Here is a 20,077-nt window from a genome sequence, read left to right as displayed (position 1 = left end):
AGTGAGTCTTGTGCGTATGCGCAGTACCCGGATGAAGCTGGTCGCCATCTTTACTCCATCCCAGCGCTGCCGGTGGGGCGGAACAGCACTCATCGACCCAGTTGGTTTGAAGGAGCCACAGACAGGGCTGGCACATCACCACTGTGTTTTGCACTAACGATCTGTCACTTTGATTAGCCCTTTTGCTACGCTACCTGTATCTTGATACACAATGGGAGAGCGAGAGGATCTAGTTTATCAGGCGAAACTCGCCGAGCAGGCAGAGCGATATGACGGTAAGGCACCATCTCTGGGCCGGCTTGGAGTGGGACATGTTCGCCGATGGGATTTCGTTCTTTTTTTTTTTACTGTGCTAGCTAACCTTAACCGAGCACCGCTTTGCTGTGTAGCTCAACGCTAGCCGCGGCAGGCTACATGGCTAATGCAGCTACCATCGCAGATTTCCAACTGTTTATTGGCCAAGACGTATGGCTTTTTGTCCGGTGACAGTACTGCGACATTAAAACAGTTCGTGAGCACGAAACCTGTTTGTTCTGAGGAAAGTGAGCGGATGTCACAGACATTGGCTAGCATTAGCGAAGGGGCTACAACAAAATGGCGGATTAGTGGAGCGTGAGCTGTCAGGAGTTGCCTCCCCTGCACCAGCTAGCTGTGTAACTTTACACATGAGCCAGTGCTTCTTTTCGGTATAAGCAGCACTCGTTGCTTATAACTGACTCCGTTTATTGACCTGGCAACTTTTACGCCATTCTGTTGCAGATACTAGGAGGATTAGCACCTTGAAACCAATGTGTATTAGCAGGGAGTGGGAGGTCAGATGTTCACTTCGTGGGGTGTTCCCATGCAAGCAAGCTGGACAGATCGATTGGCAGAAACGACCCCCTCTTCCTCTCCCCGGTGCACTCCTATAACACTGTCATACCATTACAGGCCGTGTACAGGCTGTTTTTAGACGACTGCCTTTGCCACCCGGTCACACGTTGCTCAGTAACGTTAAGTGAATGTACCATGACTCATTCACGGGATTTGAACCGAGTGTATTTGCAGAGAGATTTATGGTTTACTGGCTAATGCAAATCTATTCGATCACTCTTCAGCTTAATGAAATTTTAACATGTCAGGTAAAGGTTTCTTTTTTTCTTGCTTTTTTTTTCTTTTTTCTTTGAAGGTTTCATATTTTAAGGTGAGGCGAGGAGGGGCGGGGAGTCAGATGTTTGCTAAATTACATCAGCCACTTTTCCATCCGTACTATCCGTTTAACCTACTTTCAAAGGGTTAAACCCCTCCCCAGTGGTAAATGATGGCACACAGCTTAAACTGAGAAGTGCATTGCTTATCGCTTAAGCAAGTAACCAGTTTATGTCTCTGTGTGTGTGTGTTTGTTGGATTGGTGCCAGAGATGGAAGAAACTGCCTCAGCATTTACTCTTTAACACTGTCTGTCACCTCACATCAATGCCCTTTCTTGCATGTCATCTCTGGGCACGGTTTGCCAGGCGTCCGACTGTTTCATTTATTATGATTATCAGCCCGAAACCCATGAATTTGTGAGGCACGTCAGATTGTGCCACTTAGGTTGACAATGTTGCCAATGAGGCATACTCTCAAGAGACATGACAAAAATAAAACTGTTGGCAAATCCTGGGCATTTCTTTTAACAGAGATGGTGGAGTCTATGAAGAAGGTGGCAGACATGGACGTGGAGCTCACAGTGGAGGAGAGGAACCTACTATCAGTGGCCTACAAGAATGTGATCGGAGCTCGGAGAGCCTCCTGGAGGATAATCAGCAGTATCGAACAGAGGGAAGAGAACAAGGGCGGAGAAGAGAAACTGAAGATGATCCGGGAATACAGGCAAAAGGTAAAGCACTCGAGAAAGGCTCAAGCTTAGATTTCTGTTTTAGATTGTTCTGTAATGTCTCAGCATCCAGAATGTGTTCTCATTATAAAGATCGGCTGTGTTAGTGCGAGATCACAAACACACATTAGCGATGCACACTCTGAGCAGCTACTGGACAGACTGCATCTGAGTCATAGTTGGCAAGTCCTCCACTCTTGCCTTTTTTATGAAGGGAAATAAGAGCTGCTGTTATAATGGGAGAGGCCAGAGAGTGTCAGAGATGGGAGAGGCACTTGGACTGCAGTCAATGACATAATTGGATTCAGGGAGAGTACACCTTGATTTTGTTAGTAGCTCTCTAAGTCCCTGGCAGACACATTTCTTATCACTGGCACGCCATTCGATAAGCTTTGAGCAACATCCTGATTGTTTAGTAAATATCAAATATTAAAGCTACTCTAAGTGGTCCATTAAAGAGGTTGTTAGGTTGGAGTTTAAATAAAGGTTGAAGGGAATCGGTTTACAAATATGGCAGTGTTTCCCACAGATTAGTCTCTGTTTGTGGTGAAGAATGGGCTGCTATGTGCATGCACATGTGGGAATTATTAAATAATACCAGTTATAAGGTTCTCTGCAAATATTTTACAAACTAATTACTGTGTTACAAATAAATAGGAGATAAGTGTAGACTCCATTTCCAAGCTGCAGTCCCAGAGGGTGGAGTTGGAGCCAGTTATTTGGTGGGATAAGAGACTCAGTGGAAAAGCGGTTGAGTAGTATTGATGGACACTGAGTCTGTTTGGTCAGCAGCAACAGAATAGGAGTACGGAGGCTGTCTGTGCAAGAAAAATGGCTGCTGATGGTGTCGCGTTTTTCAAAGGGATAAAAGAAAAGTCAAAAAGGCTTGAGTGTACTTGGGTGGCCTTCTCGTGTGGGGAAACACTCTTGAGCTTCTGATAAGCGTTGAGCAACATCCTGATTGGATTAATAAATGTCAAATATTAAAGATATTACAAATGTTGTTAGCAGGGAGTTTAAAGGGAGTGATAAAGGTCCTAAAGAGACCACAGATATGTGTTTGTTGTCCCAAGTTATTGGATCCTTTTTTGATCTTGATGGATCTTGAACGTGAACCTTTGCAGAAACGGGCAGAATTTCTCATACTGGATTCTGAAATTACACAGGAGCAGGAATCCAAATTGATACTTGGAGATTGTGTCAGAGGAAGAGGATCACTGAATCAGTGTGTTTTTTATCAACAGGTGGAGAAGGAGCTGAAGAACATCTGTAATGAAATTCTGGAAGCACTTGAAAGGCACCTACTGCCATCTGCTAAGATAGGAGAGTCGAAGGTCTTCTACAACAAAATGTAAGAGCCTTGATGTTAATTATCAGACAAATACAGTAACTTCCTCTGGTTGGTCATCAAGTACAGCTATCTTTTTGGGCTGGGGTATTTATCGACACAGGAAACCGTTGTCAGGAACACTTCACAGGAAATAACATGTAAAATGTTTCTTTGTTTCCTTCCACTTGCAGGAAGGGTGACTACCACAGGTACCTGGCAGAGTTTGCCACTGGCAACGACAGAAAGGAGGCAGCAGAGAACAGTCTGGTGGCCTACAAAGCTGCTACTGACCTAGCCATGTCAGAGCTGCCACCCACACACCCCATCCGCCTCGGGCTCGCCCTCAACTTCTCCGTCTTCTACTATGAGATTCTCAACTCACCTGACCGCGCTTGCAGGTCACTGCTCCATCACTGCAGCAGCACTGTCACTGTAACTCAGGGCAGCTGTTTGTTTTTTTGTTTTTTGTCTGTATATTACATAACAGCAAGACTGTCCCTCACTGCTGAGTGGACTGTATGACGAACCCTGACTCAACTCCTGTTTGAGGTTGACCTTCGCCCTCCTCATGTCCATAGGTTGAGGATTAGACTTAGACTTTGCAGTAATGCTGTATATTATAAGCCATTCTTGATTGTCTTTGACTTTATGTTCACATTTACCCAATACTGAGTTCCAGGCACACAGTGATACATGATTTCATACAGCTGGAATCATAACGCAGCTTAAAAATAATCAGTAAAAACATGATTTTTCTGTCTGAAGCATGATGTGATTTCAGCACACGTTTGTTTGCTCAGGTTGGCAAAGGCTGCGTTCGATGACGCCATCGCAGAACTGGACACACTGAGTGAAGAAAGCTACAAGGACTCCACACTTATCATGCAGTTGTTACGTGACAACCTGACACTATGGACTTCAGATATGCAGGGAGAAGGTAACAGTCCTATAGTGTGTTTATTTCATCAGGTGTTTTTCTATGATGGTATTTCTACCTGTGTCTCAATGCAGCTCTTTTTCCAGGACAAGGTGCTGACACTAACCCACTCATCTTCACCTTAACACTTTCTTACATTTGTTCTTATAATGTGTCTTTATACTGTGAGCATCTTGATGGCTTTTTTGTCTCACTGACAGCTTGCGAAAAATAATAGAAAAAGGCTTGATAGAAAATCAACTGCCTAACAGTTCAATTCAGTTACAACTAATCAGACATGTTGCTACGTTTTGTTTTTGTTTACTTGAAAAGCTGAGTGGTATTCCTGCTCAAGGACTGTTTGTGCAGAATTTAAACACTAGACAGCTAGAAAAAAAAAGTTAGAGGTCTTCTCTAATCTGCTTTTCGATGGAAAGTTCTGGGAACTCGGATTTCCCAAGAACGAATATCTAGGAATTTTTCTAAGACCACGTATTCCTCTAGCACACCAAGCCTTGTGCTTTAGCAGCATAGCCCGACAATCCCAAATGCAGGATGTGTAACTATGCTGCAGAAAACAATAACTCACTTGGTCAGTTTCCAGCAGTCAGCAATGAAATTCCCACCCTGAGAGTTGTTCCTCCAGTCAACACGTACATAGGTCTGAGGGTTTTTTCAGTGGTAATGCACCTTTTGTTAATAATTTGACACAAATTTCAATTTTAAAATAAAACAAGTCAACAGCAGCCGTCAGGACTGTGTCAGGTGCTCACAGTGTGCCTGTCGAGGTACAGAGAGTTTTTGTTTTTTGGGGGGGGGAATTGCTGTGTTGACATGACGCTGAACTGGAGGCATCCCATCTAACCTGTGCTCCTGTGTCAGAATTAGATTCTCGTGCTGAATGATTTAAGAAAAACTGTTTTCAACAGTCTAATCAAAATTTGAATGAATTTGTGTGAAGTAAATTCCACACAGAGAAAACTTCATCACTACAGATATAGTAGTGTGCCTGAACCCAGTTTTGTAAAATTGCACATGTTTAGCTCACACATGTAATATGTGGAGCCACACGGACTCGTTCTCCAGCTCCAGATTGCAGCAGTGGTTGACTGCAGTCCATGACAGTGCAGCTGAGATAGATCTGAGATATGCTGGAGATGCAGCTGATTGATATTGAGGGTTCAAGCTACCTGGTCAGCTGGCCCAAATGGCAAGTGTGAGAAGACTATCAGTTGTAGACAGTGTTGTTCTCTTTAGCTTTAAAAGGGAAAAAAATAGCAGACAAAGTGAGTCACCACAACTTGGGTGGCTGTTAATATACCTAGATGGCCTCACTAAGTTAAAACACTGTGTTAATAAGCTCAAACATGGAGGTTGAGATTCCAACAGCTGTCTAAAGCTGTCTATTTGGCAAGCTACTGCCTAACTAGTGAGGTGTGGCTAGTTACCTGAAACCAACACCTGTGGTAATGGCACAACACTAGCTTGTTTTGGTCTCTAACCAAAACCTCAGAAATGATACAGAGGGATGTGCTGTCTTGTAAGGCATAAAGAGCGCAGTCATCTGCATACAGATGACACATGAAGCTGATACAGCCAGCATTTGTCTTGGTTCGCCAAGTCCCACAATGATTAATAAAGTACAGCAGAGTAAATCTGTCATAGCTGATCTTCTTGTAGCTGTTCAGCTGTTACTAGCAACAACTTTTGGTGTAAGAAATTTACAAAAAAGAAATCATTCAGCCCTTTTTGATTCATTTTTTTCTATTCCTTTCATTCCAGCAGTATGCATCAGCTACGCTGCAGAGCATCCACCAAGACCTTTTTTTATTATTATTATTATTATTTCAGTGACTCATCACCTCTCTTGTCTTTTTCTCATTCCCTCTGCTGTAGAGTCCTAAAGGAAACAAACCTGTACATTTCCCATGTTAACTGTACTTTGTAAGTGTTGCTCACCCACACATTTGCTCTGTGTGTGTTGTGTGTGGCTTGTTTTTACCTCTCTGCACTAGCTCACTCATGGTTTAATAATTCAGCCCACTCACTCACCCATTCACTTGGATCTTGTATTAACTTTTGGTGACATGCTCTAATCTTTGGTCTTCCCATCACAGTCTCATGTAACTGGCTCACTTGACTAAAGGTAGTTTGTATAGTGTGATGAGTAGTTCCCCGTTGTACCTGTGCACAAGCAGAGTGCTTTACATCATGTTATTTGCATGCTTTCACACCGTGGACCAGTATAGCCAGCCAGTCATTTAAAGACATTCAGGTCCATTCAAGTGGTATGTTCACGTTCACGTTTAAAGTAGTGCTGCAGTATTTGGTGAAGAACAGGGTCATTATTAGTTTAATGGAAATGGCAGTGTTTGCCAAAACCATTGCCTTCTAGAGGTGCTTGTTAACCTAAGCTAAGCTAACACTGAAGGTGTTGAGTTTTATGTAAAACTTGCCCCCCACCACCAGCACACAAACACACACTTTGAGCTCTGTTTCCAAACTATGGAAATGAATGCACCATTTCACCCAACACCTGAAACCGTAGAAAATTAGCATCCAGCGTGCAGGTTTTCTTTACAGATTTCTGCTAGTTGCAAAATTCAAGTGTTTGGGGTTTTGTTTCTTTTCCCCCTTTATAAACAAGTCACATACATAACAGTACAGTAATAAATATTGATGGAACCTAAAGTGGACCCATTATGCTTTTCTTTATTTTATATTTTCATATTTTCAGTGGTGGATGGCTAAAGATTTAAAGAATCAGCTCAGTGTCAGTGCATGTAATCACATCTAAACACTTTTTTTTTTTTCTACTCAACACTGTATGATGTCAGTGAGAGAGGATATCCCTAATATGGTCGTGTCAGGCACACAGCTTTGGCTGTGAGCACAGTGTTTGTGGGGGAAATCTAATCTGGAAACAGTTCTACATGCACTGTAGGGCTGGGCCATATCATACTGTTCATGGTAATACCGGTATAATGTTAGGCAATGATAAGAAAATGAAATATCGCGATAGAATATGGGTAAAACGCGCATGCGCAGTGCGTTTGTTTTCATACGCACATGGCGGCGACAGAGAATGAGAAGGGCAAAAGCGGATCGTTGAATGAAACGGATGAACCAGAATTGGTTTGTAAAAATGCTCCAACTTCAGTGATGTGGAACTCGTTTGGCTTTCTTCCGTCAGATACACAACAAAGCACAATTTTTGGTAGAGCATGCTAGCGGGCCGTCGCTGTTACTGTGTTTTGTTCTGTTTTTTTGGAAAATACGGCACACTTAAAATCAATCCTTCGATTTTCTGAAAAATCGACAGTGCCCCTTATAATCCGGTGCGCCTTATGTATGAATTCTGGTTGTGTTTACTGACCCCGAACCGATTTTATGTGGTACACGGTGCGCAGAAATCTGTCAAAAAATGTTTTAGTATGACTTCGTAAGCTACGAAGCCGCACCGCTTGATGGATTGTCGGAGCATTACGGCTACCGTAGTCAGGAGCCTCGCGGAGTGATACGTACTGTGCTTCAACATAATATTACCGTATTGTGTGTGTATAACCTCTTTTTAAGTTTTGTGGATATTATACATGGTTATGCTCAGGATATGTTGGCCAATTTCCACTGGTTAAACTGTCAGCAAAGAATTTGCATTTGCACTGTTAAATTTTTTTTTTTATAGTTTTAATGCACATAAAAAAACAGCTGCTCGTTTAAGTGAAAATACATTGACGAGGGGTTTTTTTTTGGGGGGGGGGGGGGGGGGGGGTTGCATTAATAAAGTTGTGGAGTTGTAAAGCATTTTGTCTGGCGTCAATTATATCATCAGTTATATCGTTATCGCAAATTTTCAAATATATATCGTGATAAATATTTCTGGCCACGTTGCCCTGCCCTAATACACTGTTCTGCATTCTCGATATTTATCTCTTTATTTACCAGTTTTTGTTTTTTGTCAGTCTTTAGTCCTTGTGAAATCATCTGTCTCTAAGAAAAATCTGCCTCAAAGTCCTCCAAGCAGATTTCAGTGGAGTTCAACTTGTTTCAGGCACTTTGGTAAACTCGGTTTCTGTAGCAGTAGCAGTGGTAGGCTAACTGCACTTTGTTTTTCATTGTATTCACAGGGTGCATGCAACCTATTAGTTCTAAAAACACTTTGGCTGATAAACGGGTCAGATTTAGCTGAAATGAGGGATTTGAAGATATGAGTGTTTTGCATATGCAGATTAAACCAACCAAGTAATTGCAGTCGGCTTGATTCGAACCCGCTGTTCCATGCACTGGTAATCATAATACCACTGTGCATGCATTTATTAGAAATTATTGGTACCACTACTACTTGGATGCTGCCGTAAAATGCAGACCTTCTGTTCATCTGAGTGTCTTGTCTGTAGACCTCTAATAATTCTCATCCAGCCTGGTTCATATATCAGTCTGTTGTAGGAAAGACTATTCAGAATATCTTTGCCATTATCATCATATATTTGGAGGGTGAAAAAGTTACATTAACAGGTTAGTGATTCAGTGTCATGAAGGTGACTCTCTTTACATCGCTTCGGTACTATGGTAACTTACGCCGAACACATAAAGGTGTCCAAAGGGGGCAGTGTCACCATTTCTGTTATTGCAGTGACAGGAAGCCAAATACTCAGAGAGAAGCTGCAAACTCTTAAGCGAAATAGCTACCACCATAATCTCCTCAGTTCCTCAAGGTTTTGGTTTGTGTTCAGTTTCACCTGTCACGTCAGACATGCCTGCCACTTGTGCACTACCGAAGGATGATATCTTGTGAGGTTTTTTAAGAGGAGCTAACAGTAAATCTCTCTCCACCAGGTGAAGAACAGAACAAAGAGGCACTGCAAGACGCTGAGGACGAGGCCCAGTGAGACTATGCCACCAACAGCCAACAACTTGAGACCCTCACCCCACCCCCTGCACTCCCTCCACCTTCATCTTCCTCCTCCTCAACCGCCCCACCCATCCATCTACAAGTTACTTTCCTCTTTGTCGTCCTTTTTCCTTTTCTTCCACCTCTGTAGCTCCAAGACCCAACAGGGCCACGGAGTTGACAAGTTAATTTTTCTCTTCTTTTTTTTTATTTTTTATATTAGCCCTGACATCGTTCAAGTAAATACCACTTAATTGAGGCAGGAAATACAATGTTAGAAAGGCAAAGATAAAGAAAGCGGTCCCTGGATTGTTTCTTTTATTTTGTCCTGGTACAAGCAGTTCTGAAAATGTTATCTTTTGGTTTCATTATTGTATTTTTTTGTTGTTTTTTGCTTCTTCTTTTTCCTCAATATTTTTATCAGTTGCTGGATGTATTGAGAATTTTTTTTCTTAATGTAATTACAGAAATTAACTTTTATTACTGACAATGTTGACTATTAGTTGTGGGAGCTATTTTATCTGTTTTTAATGAAATGTCATGCAGATCATTTGACCGTTTTTAGGGGCAGTTTGGACGAGTACAAGTGCCCTTTTTGTTAACTTAGTAGTTGAGAGGAAGTTGGCAATATTCGCGATATCCACGTGGGGCAAAGAAGTGCTTAACTTTTACACCATAGTGATTCTGTTGTCATGTTCATGTAGTTGTCTTTGGACTGTACTTTGTGCTGAAATACTGTAACTGTGCACACATTCTGGCTCTCTGAAGGTTTATCTCTTGCTGGTGGTTTGAAAAAAGAAAAACAAACTTAGGAGCTCTCTAACTTGTGTAAAAGAGTAGACTTAATTTGGCCCCATCCTTAAATAAAGAAGATTAGTACTTGCATGAGTTAAAAAGAATTAATATTCTATTTTTCTTTTCTGCTGCTTCCCCCTGCTTTTTATCGATGCTCCTCTGCCATTCAGAGGGTGTTTTTTCTTTTGCAGTTTCTTTTTGTGTTGCTTCATTATGTGTAACTTGGAGCTGATTTGTACTACTGGATATCTGACTGGAGCCACAGACAGGGAATCTGTATTGTTCTTACTGAAACACAGCATGGAATTAACATTAAACAATCTAAATTAAACATTATAAGATGACATGTGGTGTTTATTTTGTTGCCAAGACTTCACCTTTAGGGACTTTATGTTAGGATATGGTCAAGTCTGTCAAGACCCTGAATGAAAAATAATGGGAAAGAAGCTGGGATTCCTTACTGTTACTGGACAACAGACTTGGAGAGCTGTGTAGATGAATAATCTATGACCACAAAAAAACAAAATCAATCTGACCCCATCCTTCATGGGTGGGTCCTACACTCTGAACCAGCCGTGGACAGCACAAAATTCATTTACTATTAGTTGTGTAATGATTGGTTAAGATTTGTAGCATCACAAGTTGTGCTACAGAATATAATTGCTTTGCCATTATCACTGAACTTGCTCATACTGAGATCCTACAAGAAGCGTGATTGTTGAGTATTATGAGTCATTTCTTCATGATTACCAGGTGAAATATGATTATATAACTGCAAGGATGCAGGAAGTGAAGCAGCCACAGTTTGCTTCAATGGTGCAACCAGACACCGTAACATGTCAATTACATGCATCAACTTTTGGGTGATGATGCAAAGTTTTTGTCAAATTGGGTAATGTTTGAAACGACTGCTGATGACATCAAAACATGACGGGGTGGTAAGTGCATTACAGGGTTAGCTAGGAAACTAGCCTGGAATGTCTGAGTGCAACTGACCTTCAGCATTAAGGGTCGTGTGTGATGAGCAAATTGCTTCCTGTGATGTTCATTCTTAAAATAAGGCTAGGATTATTTGCACTGCACACGTAGTCACTATGGACAAGTAGTCCTTCCCACTAGCTTTTTTCAGGACTACTTGGAGTCCAGCTGAAGGACCATATGGAGTAGTGGGTACTCCCAAATCTTCTGAAAGAATGAGACAAGAGCTGAACTTTTTTGGGAAGGTTTGTGTCCTGTTACATCTGGCATAAAAGTAACAGCTTTTTGTGAAATAAAAAGCATTTTACCATACCATCTCTCATGCTCCTAGGATGTGGGGGTGAACACCCTAGAATGTTACAGACCTCCTAGGATGAGACATTCTTTCAATATGCCACCAACTATATACTTCTACACACAAATAATTACATGCAGCATTCTACCATATGCAAACTTATATCATTAAAAGATTATACTGACTACTAAGTACAATTTTCCTATTAACAGGGCTCAAATCGAATTGCTTCAACATGAACTTAAACAGGCCGTTCAGTGTGGCTGAATTAAATCAAAGAAGAGTAGGCCAAAATTCCTCCACAGTGATGTGAAAGACTCATTGTGTCACGACCTGCAGGATCGGCAAGGCGCTGATCAGCATCTCTTCACTCCTAGCCCTCCTTCTCTTCTCTTTTTTTCCTCTCTCTCTCCCTCTCCCCTGTTTTGCCTGGTTCACTCATGGCGGGTTCACGCCCTCGGTCCACGCCTTCCCGGATCGTGCACACCTGGGCCTCATCAGACCAGCTGGTATATTAGAAGGAGGAGATCAGCTGTTCAACGCTGGATTGTTGTGAAGGCTCTTGTCAGTACACACCTAGCTCAAGTTTGCCGTGCCTCTGTCTCAGAGACTTAACGTGTTCCTTTGTTCCTAGATTCCCCGGACCCGTCCCTGTGTTTCCCCGTGTGGAGTGTGGAAGGAGTGGCAGGTCGCTAGCGGAGTGGAGAGAGGCTGTTCTGAGCGCGTGTGTTGTGATTTCCCCGTTTTCCCTGGAGCCCTGGACCCCTGCCCCTCACGTCTTGTATATAGCACTAACCTCGCACTGTCTGTACATACACTTGGTGAAGATCTGTAATAAACTATCTCTGTTTGAACGCTACCCAGGAGTCCTGCGAGTGGATCCTCTAAGCAACTCGTGACACATTGTCAGTTATCACAAACGCTTGATTCTTGACAGTTCTTGCAAACAAGCAGGTATTAACTTGTTTTTTCACACAGGGCAGGTATGTTTTGATAGCTTTCTTTTGTTAATAAGTGAAATTGTTTAAGAACTTAATTTTGTATTTACTTGGGTTATCTTAGTCTATCTGAAATATGTGTAACCCTTGGGTTTGTGAATAAAGTAATATTAACTCTGTAACACCAAGTGTATTATATTGAACACATCAGTTTTTGTGATCATATGAGACTTCTGCATCATCAGTATGATTATTCCCTGAAAAAAACCCTTTAACAATACATACTGAATACAAACAATAAATCTGTTACATGTACCAAAAAGGAAACACAATAATGTAAAAACTATGAAAACATTCAGCAAAATATTAAATATTTCACTCTGTTGGAGGTAGACATGAATATTACTTTGTGTTGACCTTTGGTAAACCAGGAAGTGACTGATGATTTTTACTACTTCCTAATTGTTACGGTTTTTTTTTTTTTTTTTTTGCTGTTGTTTTCAAAATCATAAAGTAAACACCAAGTACTGCATATAACAGTTACTAGGCAACAAAAAACTTGACAACTAACTAATCACATGCAGGCATTTCAGATATGTGGTCAGTCTCGTTGTAATCAGCTGGCTACATTAGGCACACCTGCCCTCACAACTGAACATCACACAGTGGATATTGACTTTCTAAGCCCCCCCACCCCCCACCCCCCCGGAGCTGTGTCGTCACTTTCACACACACTGAGCAGATGTTTCTACTGTTGGCACAGAGTTGGCAACTGTGAGCGTGATCATAAATTTATACGTGCTATTTATAGTGTGCGAGAGACAAATGCAATATTAATGCCCGTGCTTCTGCAGTGACAGGGTGACTGCTGCTAACACAGTTGATAGGGACATGTAGCACACAGCTAACAGCTAGTTTCTTGGGGCTGAAAACAAAAATGTTTAGTCATCGCCACCATATTTTATGACAGATTATGTAGTTAAATGTGTCAAAATACCCCGACCTTGCTTCTTTTATTAACATTTACATCACACATGGTGATTCTGAGAGGGCCCTCAGGCCTTAACCTTTTGCCTCCCTCATTTTGCTTGCTCGTAACCTCTGCAGCAGTTGGAGCCTGTTCTACTGTTACATCACCCATAATAACAGCTTGAACTCCATGCCGGGCCTAAATTTAGAGTCTCAGGTGAAAGTGGAGCAGACTGTTAGACAGAAAGTGGCCAGAGCAGCCAGCAGTGTGACATCCTTTCTCTAGCATGATGGGCTTCCTGGTGATTCTTTGCATTTCCTCCCAATGAAAGGAGCTGAATAAAATGCCTGAACAGGATCCTTCTAGCTGATATCATTTTTCACCTACCATCTCTTTAAATGCTGAATGCTGTTGAAAAAATGCATAGTCCCCTGAAGTTTGGGCATAATATTTTGCTCTAGCCCCACTGGCCTTTAAACAAGAGTAACTACTCAGACAGAAACTGCAAAACCCAATGACCTTGCTCCTGTAGCACTAACCCTAGATTCTGTAAAAAGGCAAAACTTAGGGTTAGGGTTAGGTCTAAGCCATGAGTGAGGATGATTTAGACTCAGTGCCATACTGCACTGAAATGTACATACCACATTTGTGTCCCACAGAGGATGGGACTTTTCCACGCTGATGTCTTCAAGTTGTCCTTGATCTACCCATTGCCAAACTCTTTAACCCAGTGTTAGTGACATTAAAAGAAAGCATACTTGAAAGACTTTGCTAATACAGTTTTGACCCATCGGGCCCTGGCATGGGACTTCTGGAGGCATTCTGTGGTGTCTTGTTTCATGACACTGGCAGCAGATCCAATGGATCACGCAGATGTTCAGTTGGATGGGATCTGGGGAGTTTGGTAGCCCTGTCTGAGGTTTGGGCTCTTTGTCTTTTCCATTCCTGAGCAGTTTTTGTTTTGTGTTTGAGAGCAGCTGTTGCTGTCAGCGAATACTGTTGTCATGGGGGCGTGCTTCGTGTGCAATAAGGCTTAGGCGTCTGGTAACATTTATACGAATGCCAGGATTGTAACAGGATAATTAGGGTAATTTCACCTGCGGTTCTCTTGTTGTGGTTGATTGGCTTATATTTTCAAACAAAGGATGCAAGGAGATGAACCATAGGGTTGTAGGTTGGTCCACCACTTTGATCCAGACTGAAGCAGATCAATTATCGCTCCTAGATGGAAAATCGTGATAATCTAGCACCACCACATGGCTGAGATTCAAGATTTCCAAGAATGATCTTCATGAATCTAACAATTCCTTGACATTTGTGATTTTGAAAGAAATTTCTATCAGATTTGGTGCAGACACCCATCGTTAGTCATCCCCTGACTTTTAACCATACAGCACTGAAGTGGCTGTAGACGGGATTTTCTTTGAAACCCAGTCATTGTATTTGTTGTGTCTGCTTTTTCTCAAAACAACGGTGTGATTACAGTCATTTACAAGCAGGAAGAAGTTAACACCGACTGTCACAAGAATGAAAAGTCTAGCTTAGTTTTGTCAGATCATCTAAAACCTTCTAATTTTGTGTGTAATGTCGGGGATATACATCATATGCGCCTGAGGAGAGAGCTGACTGAAGAACCATCCAAGTCTGGCAGTGCAGCAGCTGCTCTAGAGCCCTCTACAGTTTGAATCCGGCACTCACAAGAGATTCTTTCAAATCACTTTCTAAATGACGTGTTTCAGAAGCACCGAGGATCAATCACAGAATGAAAAATAGACACACAGATATGGTCACATCTAGCTACAGAGGTTAAATCTGTTGTATTCCCAGCTGTTAGTTTATGTTTCAGGATACGCATTTTTAAAAAAGGTGGGTTTTAGAAGCTATTTATACAACACTATGGTCAAGGAAACATCCACTTTCTGAACTACTTACCCAGCTTACGTTGAAGGGGATGGAGCAATTTGGGTGGACTACCTACCAGGCTACCCAGATAGGTAGGTATAAAGCTAAAAGTTGTGAATAAAAGAACTTTAAAAAAAGATGCGCCTAGTTAAAACTAGGATTAGCAACATGTTAAGAATGAAAAATTAGCGACATATAAAAAAAACCCTGGTAGATAAAACTGATTTATAAATTATTATCTGAAATAAATATTGTTCAGTTGTTAGATGTAATGGGAAAAAATGACTGAAGTAGATAAACGTACAAATACGCACATATTTTTAGAACTTTTAGGTTAAAAAAAAAATCACTGACATTTTTGTTATATACAGGTTATATACAAGCTAAAACTAATGTAAAATGATTACTCAAAATAGAGGTTAAAACAAATGTATAAAATGATTAGGTACAAGTAAGTTTTGGATTATAAAATGGATTATATGGATTATTTTAAAAAGTAATAATCTGATTTAATTCATAAGTGGAAAAATAAACTAGCAATAGCACTTTATTTTTTGCTAAAAGTAAATGGTGCAAATATTTTTGTTAAAAGTAACAGATTATGACTAAAATAATAGTGCTGGCTATATAGTTATAGCATATAAAATTAATCAATAAATTGTCAAACTAATAAACTAAACATAATGAAGAGATTGTTGAAACTGCTAACAGTAACAACATGTCCAGACACTGCCACAAGGTAGTATTTAATAAAAGACAAGTGGCATGTAGCATTCATTATTCAATTTTCTTATCCGAGTCACTGGGTGTGGTGTGGGTCATATAAGCCTTGACTGTCAGCTTCCAACAGCACCTTTTTATTTGTCTTTTAGAGATCTGTCTGCTGAAACATGAAACCTCAAGAGGGCAGCAACTTCCAGCTAATCTGACAATACATCACTCGTGCTAAAATAATTTCCATATTTACACAGGAGATGGAAGTGCTATAAAGGAAAAAATGTCAATAGTTTAACTTTCCAGTAATTATGTTTGAAGACACTGTTCTCCGGAGGGAGTGTTTTGGCCGTCGTGTCAGTGGCTCCCTCTTCTACATCTGCAGCCTAATCGGCGTCCTCTAGCTTCCTCTGCCTTCCTGTGGAAACTGGAAACTGCCAGCGTTCTGTTGTCGGAGCAAGATTACTGCTCGCAGAGTAGGACCTGGGGAACAAACGTCAATGAAATATTATGAACTTCCTCTTCGACTGTAGAGACAGCTGTTATAAATAGCTAGGATTATTTTCAGACAACACTTGTGAGATTTACTCAGCCCTGGTCTGATCTGGTCTGGGCTGAGCCTCCGCGTGGGATCTGGTTACAGGATTTGGCCTGCAGTGCCCAAATGCCCTTGATCCATGCAGCTGTAATACTGTACGTTTACACATGTGTACACAATGACTTGCAGTGTCACAAGTAGGACTGAATGCAGGAAATGCATGTTGGCTAAAGTAATATAAAGTCCCATTATATAGAAAATCACAAATATAATAGATGTGATTCAGTTGCTAATGAAAAGAAAATGAAGACAAACAATGATGAGAAATGTAACCAGTCACAATAAAAAGGTGTAAGTTGAGAGACAACACATGAAAAGGTGCTGGGGGGATGTTTGACCATGGTGAAGTAATATCATGGTTATGGGCCATAAAGAGGGGAATGTGAACAACATCAAAGGAATCTGACCAATAAATATTATTAAAGATTATATTCAACCTGCCATGCCAATGGAATCAAAGATGTGTAAGACTTTGGTATTTTTATATTTAGAATTTTTTGAAAACTCCAAACTACAAGAAAATCATAACCACCACCATCAACAAACATGGTCAAAGTCATCCAAGGATACTCTTGGATACTCCTCGGATCCAAGGATACTTGCAGGAGTTCTTGTTTTTAGTCAAGAATTGACAATTCTTGTCAATTCTTGACTAAAAACACTATAAATTATTTCAAAACACATTTATTTCATATAAAAGCAGATATATGATGCAATACATCTTCCCCAAAACTGAAATGTCATTTTTCAGGTTCAGAATTGTTACTTTAAAAAAAGTTAAACATTGTAACAAAGTTCCTTTTAGCTAACAGATAGTAGATGTTATTTGTATCCATTATGTTTCGCTATTGCTTTATACATAATACTAAAACTTTTGCTTCCTTTAATAAACTTATTTATAGCTAACCGTATCAAAAGGTTGTGTTTCACATATTTAGCTCAGAGGCTTTAACACAGTTTTAAAGCTTTTATGTTAATGAAATGAACGAATGAATTTTATAACATACAGAAGCCAGTAAAAAAGTAATATTAAACATTTTGCATAGCCTAACACAAACTTAAGCCCACTCATCAAATTCATTTTAACTTAACTCATCACTTAACTTATCACTAAATTAAAAGGATGCAGATTATTGGTTTTATCACAGCTGTAGGTGGGCTGAGTCAGAAGTCTTGGCCTGGAAAATCCCAATATTATACTCTTCGAGAGGAGTCACCTTTGTCATATGATGACTTACCTTCAGACTGTTGTAGCAAAGGAATCACACAGTGACACAAGCACTACACACATATGTATAAAAAAGATAATACATCATTAATGTAAGATGGAAAAAGTGGCTTTGGATCCGCCTTACCTTTCGGTAACCACTGAGACACTTCTCCATGGCAATGGAAAGGAAAGCAAGGAAGTTTAGTCTCCACAGTGAGAAAACGGATATGATGATTTAAGCAGGAAAATAGGAAAACAAATAATTACAACCCTTTTGTGACCTAGACTTACAGTAACAGGTTTTTTAACTGCCGTGTCCTCATCAGTGAAGATCTAATTACAGTTGATGGAATGACAGTGATTAGTGTGTTATTCTACAGTACTTTACTACCAATAATCTGCATTTGTGGCCACTGTGCTCTGTCTTTTCCATTTTATTTTCCTTTTTAACAGTGTGTTTTCCTTGGAAGTCAATCACTTTGAAAGTATGTGTTCTTATTTTAAAATAGAACTGGGCAGAGACGTCTCAACTCCAAGATTGTGTGTAGGAATGTTCGTGTGTGTGTGTGTGTGTGTGTGTGTGTGTGTGTGTGTGTGTGTGTGTGTGTGTGTGTGTGTGTGTGTATCAAGGCTACAGATTTCCTGTTGATGCCAAGCTGTCAGAAATGCCTCCAGCTAGGGTCAGAGGTCAAAGGATGTGTGTCTCTGTCACTTCCCCTCTCTTAACACCAATGTGCGATGCCCCTTTGCAAAACACAGGACATACAAATCCTGTGTGACGCTCATGCTGAAAGATATCCCTTTTTATGCTACTGCTCATGAATTATGTATCAAAAAAACCTTTTATAGCGCAGGATTAAGAGAGATAAAAGCTGAATACTCTCAAGACAGACCCCTCTATGTGCTCTAAAGCTATCTTTTCTGTGGCTTGGCCATTCACCACACATATTATGATGTGCCCAAATAACTGGATGTAACCTGTGGTGATAACAGTGAACCAACAGGGTGTGAGGGGTCTGGAGTCATCAGACAGTTTAGGAAGGTTATGCGAATGATGCATGTTTATCTATCAGATTGAAGCTGTTTATATGCTTCTGTCTCACATGCACCAATGTTCGACTCCAGTGTCAAACATTACCCCTTTACCCCTGGAAGCATTCCTTCTGAGGAAGTGCACCACTATGAGAGCACAAGTCCCTTATTTGTTTTTAGAAAGCCAGCGATGCAAACGCCTGCCACTTGTGTGCACTGTATATCCTTAGAGAAGCACAAGTAGGTTCCGTCATGCACACGCTCAAACAAAAATGCATCTCTCTCACACATACGTACACACTAAATCATCTGGGTGGGTGTTGTAAATGTCTGAAGCAGGATGCTGTTTCTAGAAGGAAACCATGTTTAGACCAACCCTGTATGTGTGTATGTGTGTGTGCATGCAATGATTAGTTATGTAACAGGAGCCAAAACCATAGGTAGCCATTTTGGGGTAAAATGTAGTTCATTTAAAATAAGAATTATAGCAAAAATAATGTTAACTTAAATCAATGAAGAAACAATGACATGTTGAGGTTGCAACACCTTACAAAGTATAAAGTATTGGCTAGATGGTAAAAATAGACAGCTCGTTTGTAGTAGTAAAAACGCCAGAAGTAGTGAACAATTGAAATTTTGGGGCATAATTAGTGCATAAATATATCCAGCTAAGTATAAAATAGCTTAAAGTAATCGACAACCTGCTCCTAGCTAGCTAGATTGGTGAAATATTAGCTAAAAGCAATGGTTTAGTTGGCAGGCAAAAGCTCATTAAGCTCATTAAGCTAAGTTACCTCATTGCAAAAGGTAAAAGGTTAAATACCAGTAACAGAAAGGTTAAGAAAATGTTAGCTAAAAGTAGCTTTTATTTAGCTAAAAGAGAGAGAGGTTAAATCCTAGCTAAAAGTAAAAAGTAAATTACTGATAGTGTTCAATTAAATGCTAAAAGAAGATAAATGGTAAAAAGAGCAACATTTTTTAAACTAAAATGAAAAGAAAAGTGAAAAGTTTAAACGGTTCAAATCATATAATAATATGTTAAATAAATAGTTTACTAGCTAGCTAAAATTAGGCCTAAACAATAGGTGAAATATAGTTCCTTTAAGGTAAGAAATGATAGAAAGACAAGCTAAATATATTGTGTAAAATAATGATTAAATAGTTTAAATATAAGTGGTGTATAAATCATAGTGAAAGTAGATAATTTGATGAAGCATCTCTGAATTCTGTCACTCCAAGTAATATCCTACAAGTGGAAACTTTGACCTGAATGGAAAAACAAAGAACAATTTCTGTCTTTTTAAATTAATGGCATTAAATAGTCTAAAGTGTAAAATCTGCTTAAAATAGCAGGTTCAAGACAAGAGATAGGGCATTTCTGACTGAGGCAAAAAATGTTAAAAACCACTGATCTAGACTTTTATTAGCTAGACTTATGCATAGTTTATTTTACTGAAGATACAAATTGGTTTACCACTCGCTACGAGAGCACATATTTTTTATCTAACTAAAGACACATACTCACATGCACTTGTAAAACAAAAGACACATATCCTCTGTAAGTGGCATCCATCTTGAGTCAGGCTACGTACTATATCCTTCCCGTGAATTCAGCCAGAGAGGCAACATCCTCTGGCTGCATGAGAGGAAG

At 40.2% G+C, this 20,077-nt stretch overlaps 1 protein-coding gene across 1 annotated transcript; it reads left to right on the top strand.

The window, feature by feature from the left end:
• Positions 1-46: 46 nt before the first annotated feature.
• ywhae1 (tyrosine 3-monooxygenase/tryptophan 5-monooxygenase activation protein, epsilon polypeptide 1) lies at positions 47-10,133 on the top strand. The gene is made up of 6 exons (XM_080888236.1): positions 47-275; positions 1,661-1,860; positions 3,102-3,208; positions 3,379-3,585; positions 3,988-4,124; positions 8,940-10,133. Exons 1-6 carry the CDS (start codon positions 212-214, stop codon positions 8,990-8,992), a joined length of 768 nt encoding a protein of 255 aa, XP_080744362.1. The 5' UTR covers positions 47-211; the 3' UTR covers positions 8,993-10,133.
• Positions 10,134-20,077: the final 9,944 nt, after the last annotated feature.

Source organism: Rhamphochromis sp. 'chilingali', assembly GCF_963969265.1.
Source record: "Rhamphochromis sp. 'chilingali' genome assembly, chromosome: 8".
Classification (NCBI taxonomy): domain Eukaryota; kingdom Metazoa; phylum Chordata; class Actinopteri; order Cichliformes; family Cichlidae; genus Rhamphochromis; species Rhamphochromis sp. 'chilingali'.
Note: the sequence above shows the minus strand (reverse complement) of the source record. Positions and strands in the feature narration are given on the sequence as shown.

Bases quoted from the DNA above. Each gene is read 5' to 3' on its own strand.
- ywhae1 (XM_080888236.1), top strand. From the start codon at position 212: ATGGGAGAGCGAGAGGATCTAGTTTATCAGGCGAAACTCGCCGAGCAG. The intron at 276-1,660 runs GTAAGGCACCAT...TTCTTTTAACAG, and splicing joins GCAGGCAGAGCGATATGACG to AGATGGTGGAGTCTATGAAG. The intron at 3,586-3,987 runs GTCACTGCTCCA...TTGTTTGCTCAG, and splicing joins TCACCTGACCGCGCTTGCAG to GTTGGCAAAGGCTGCGTTCG.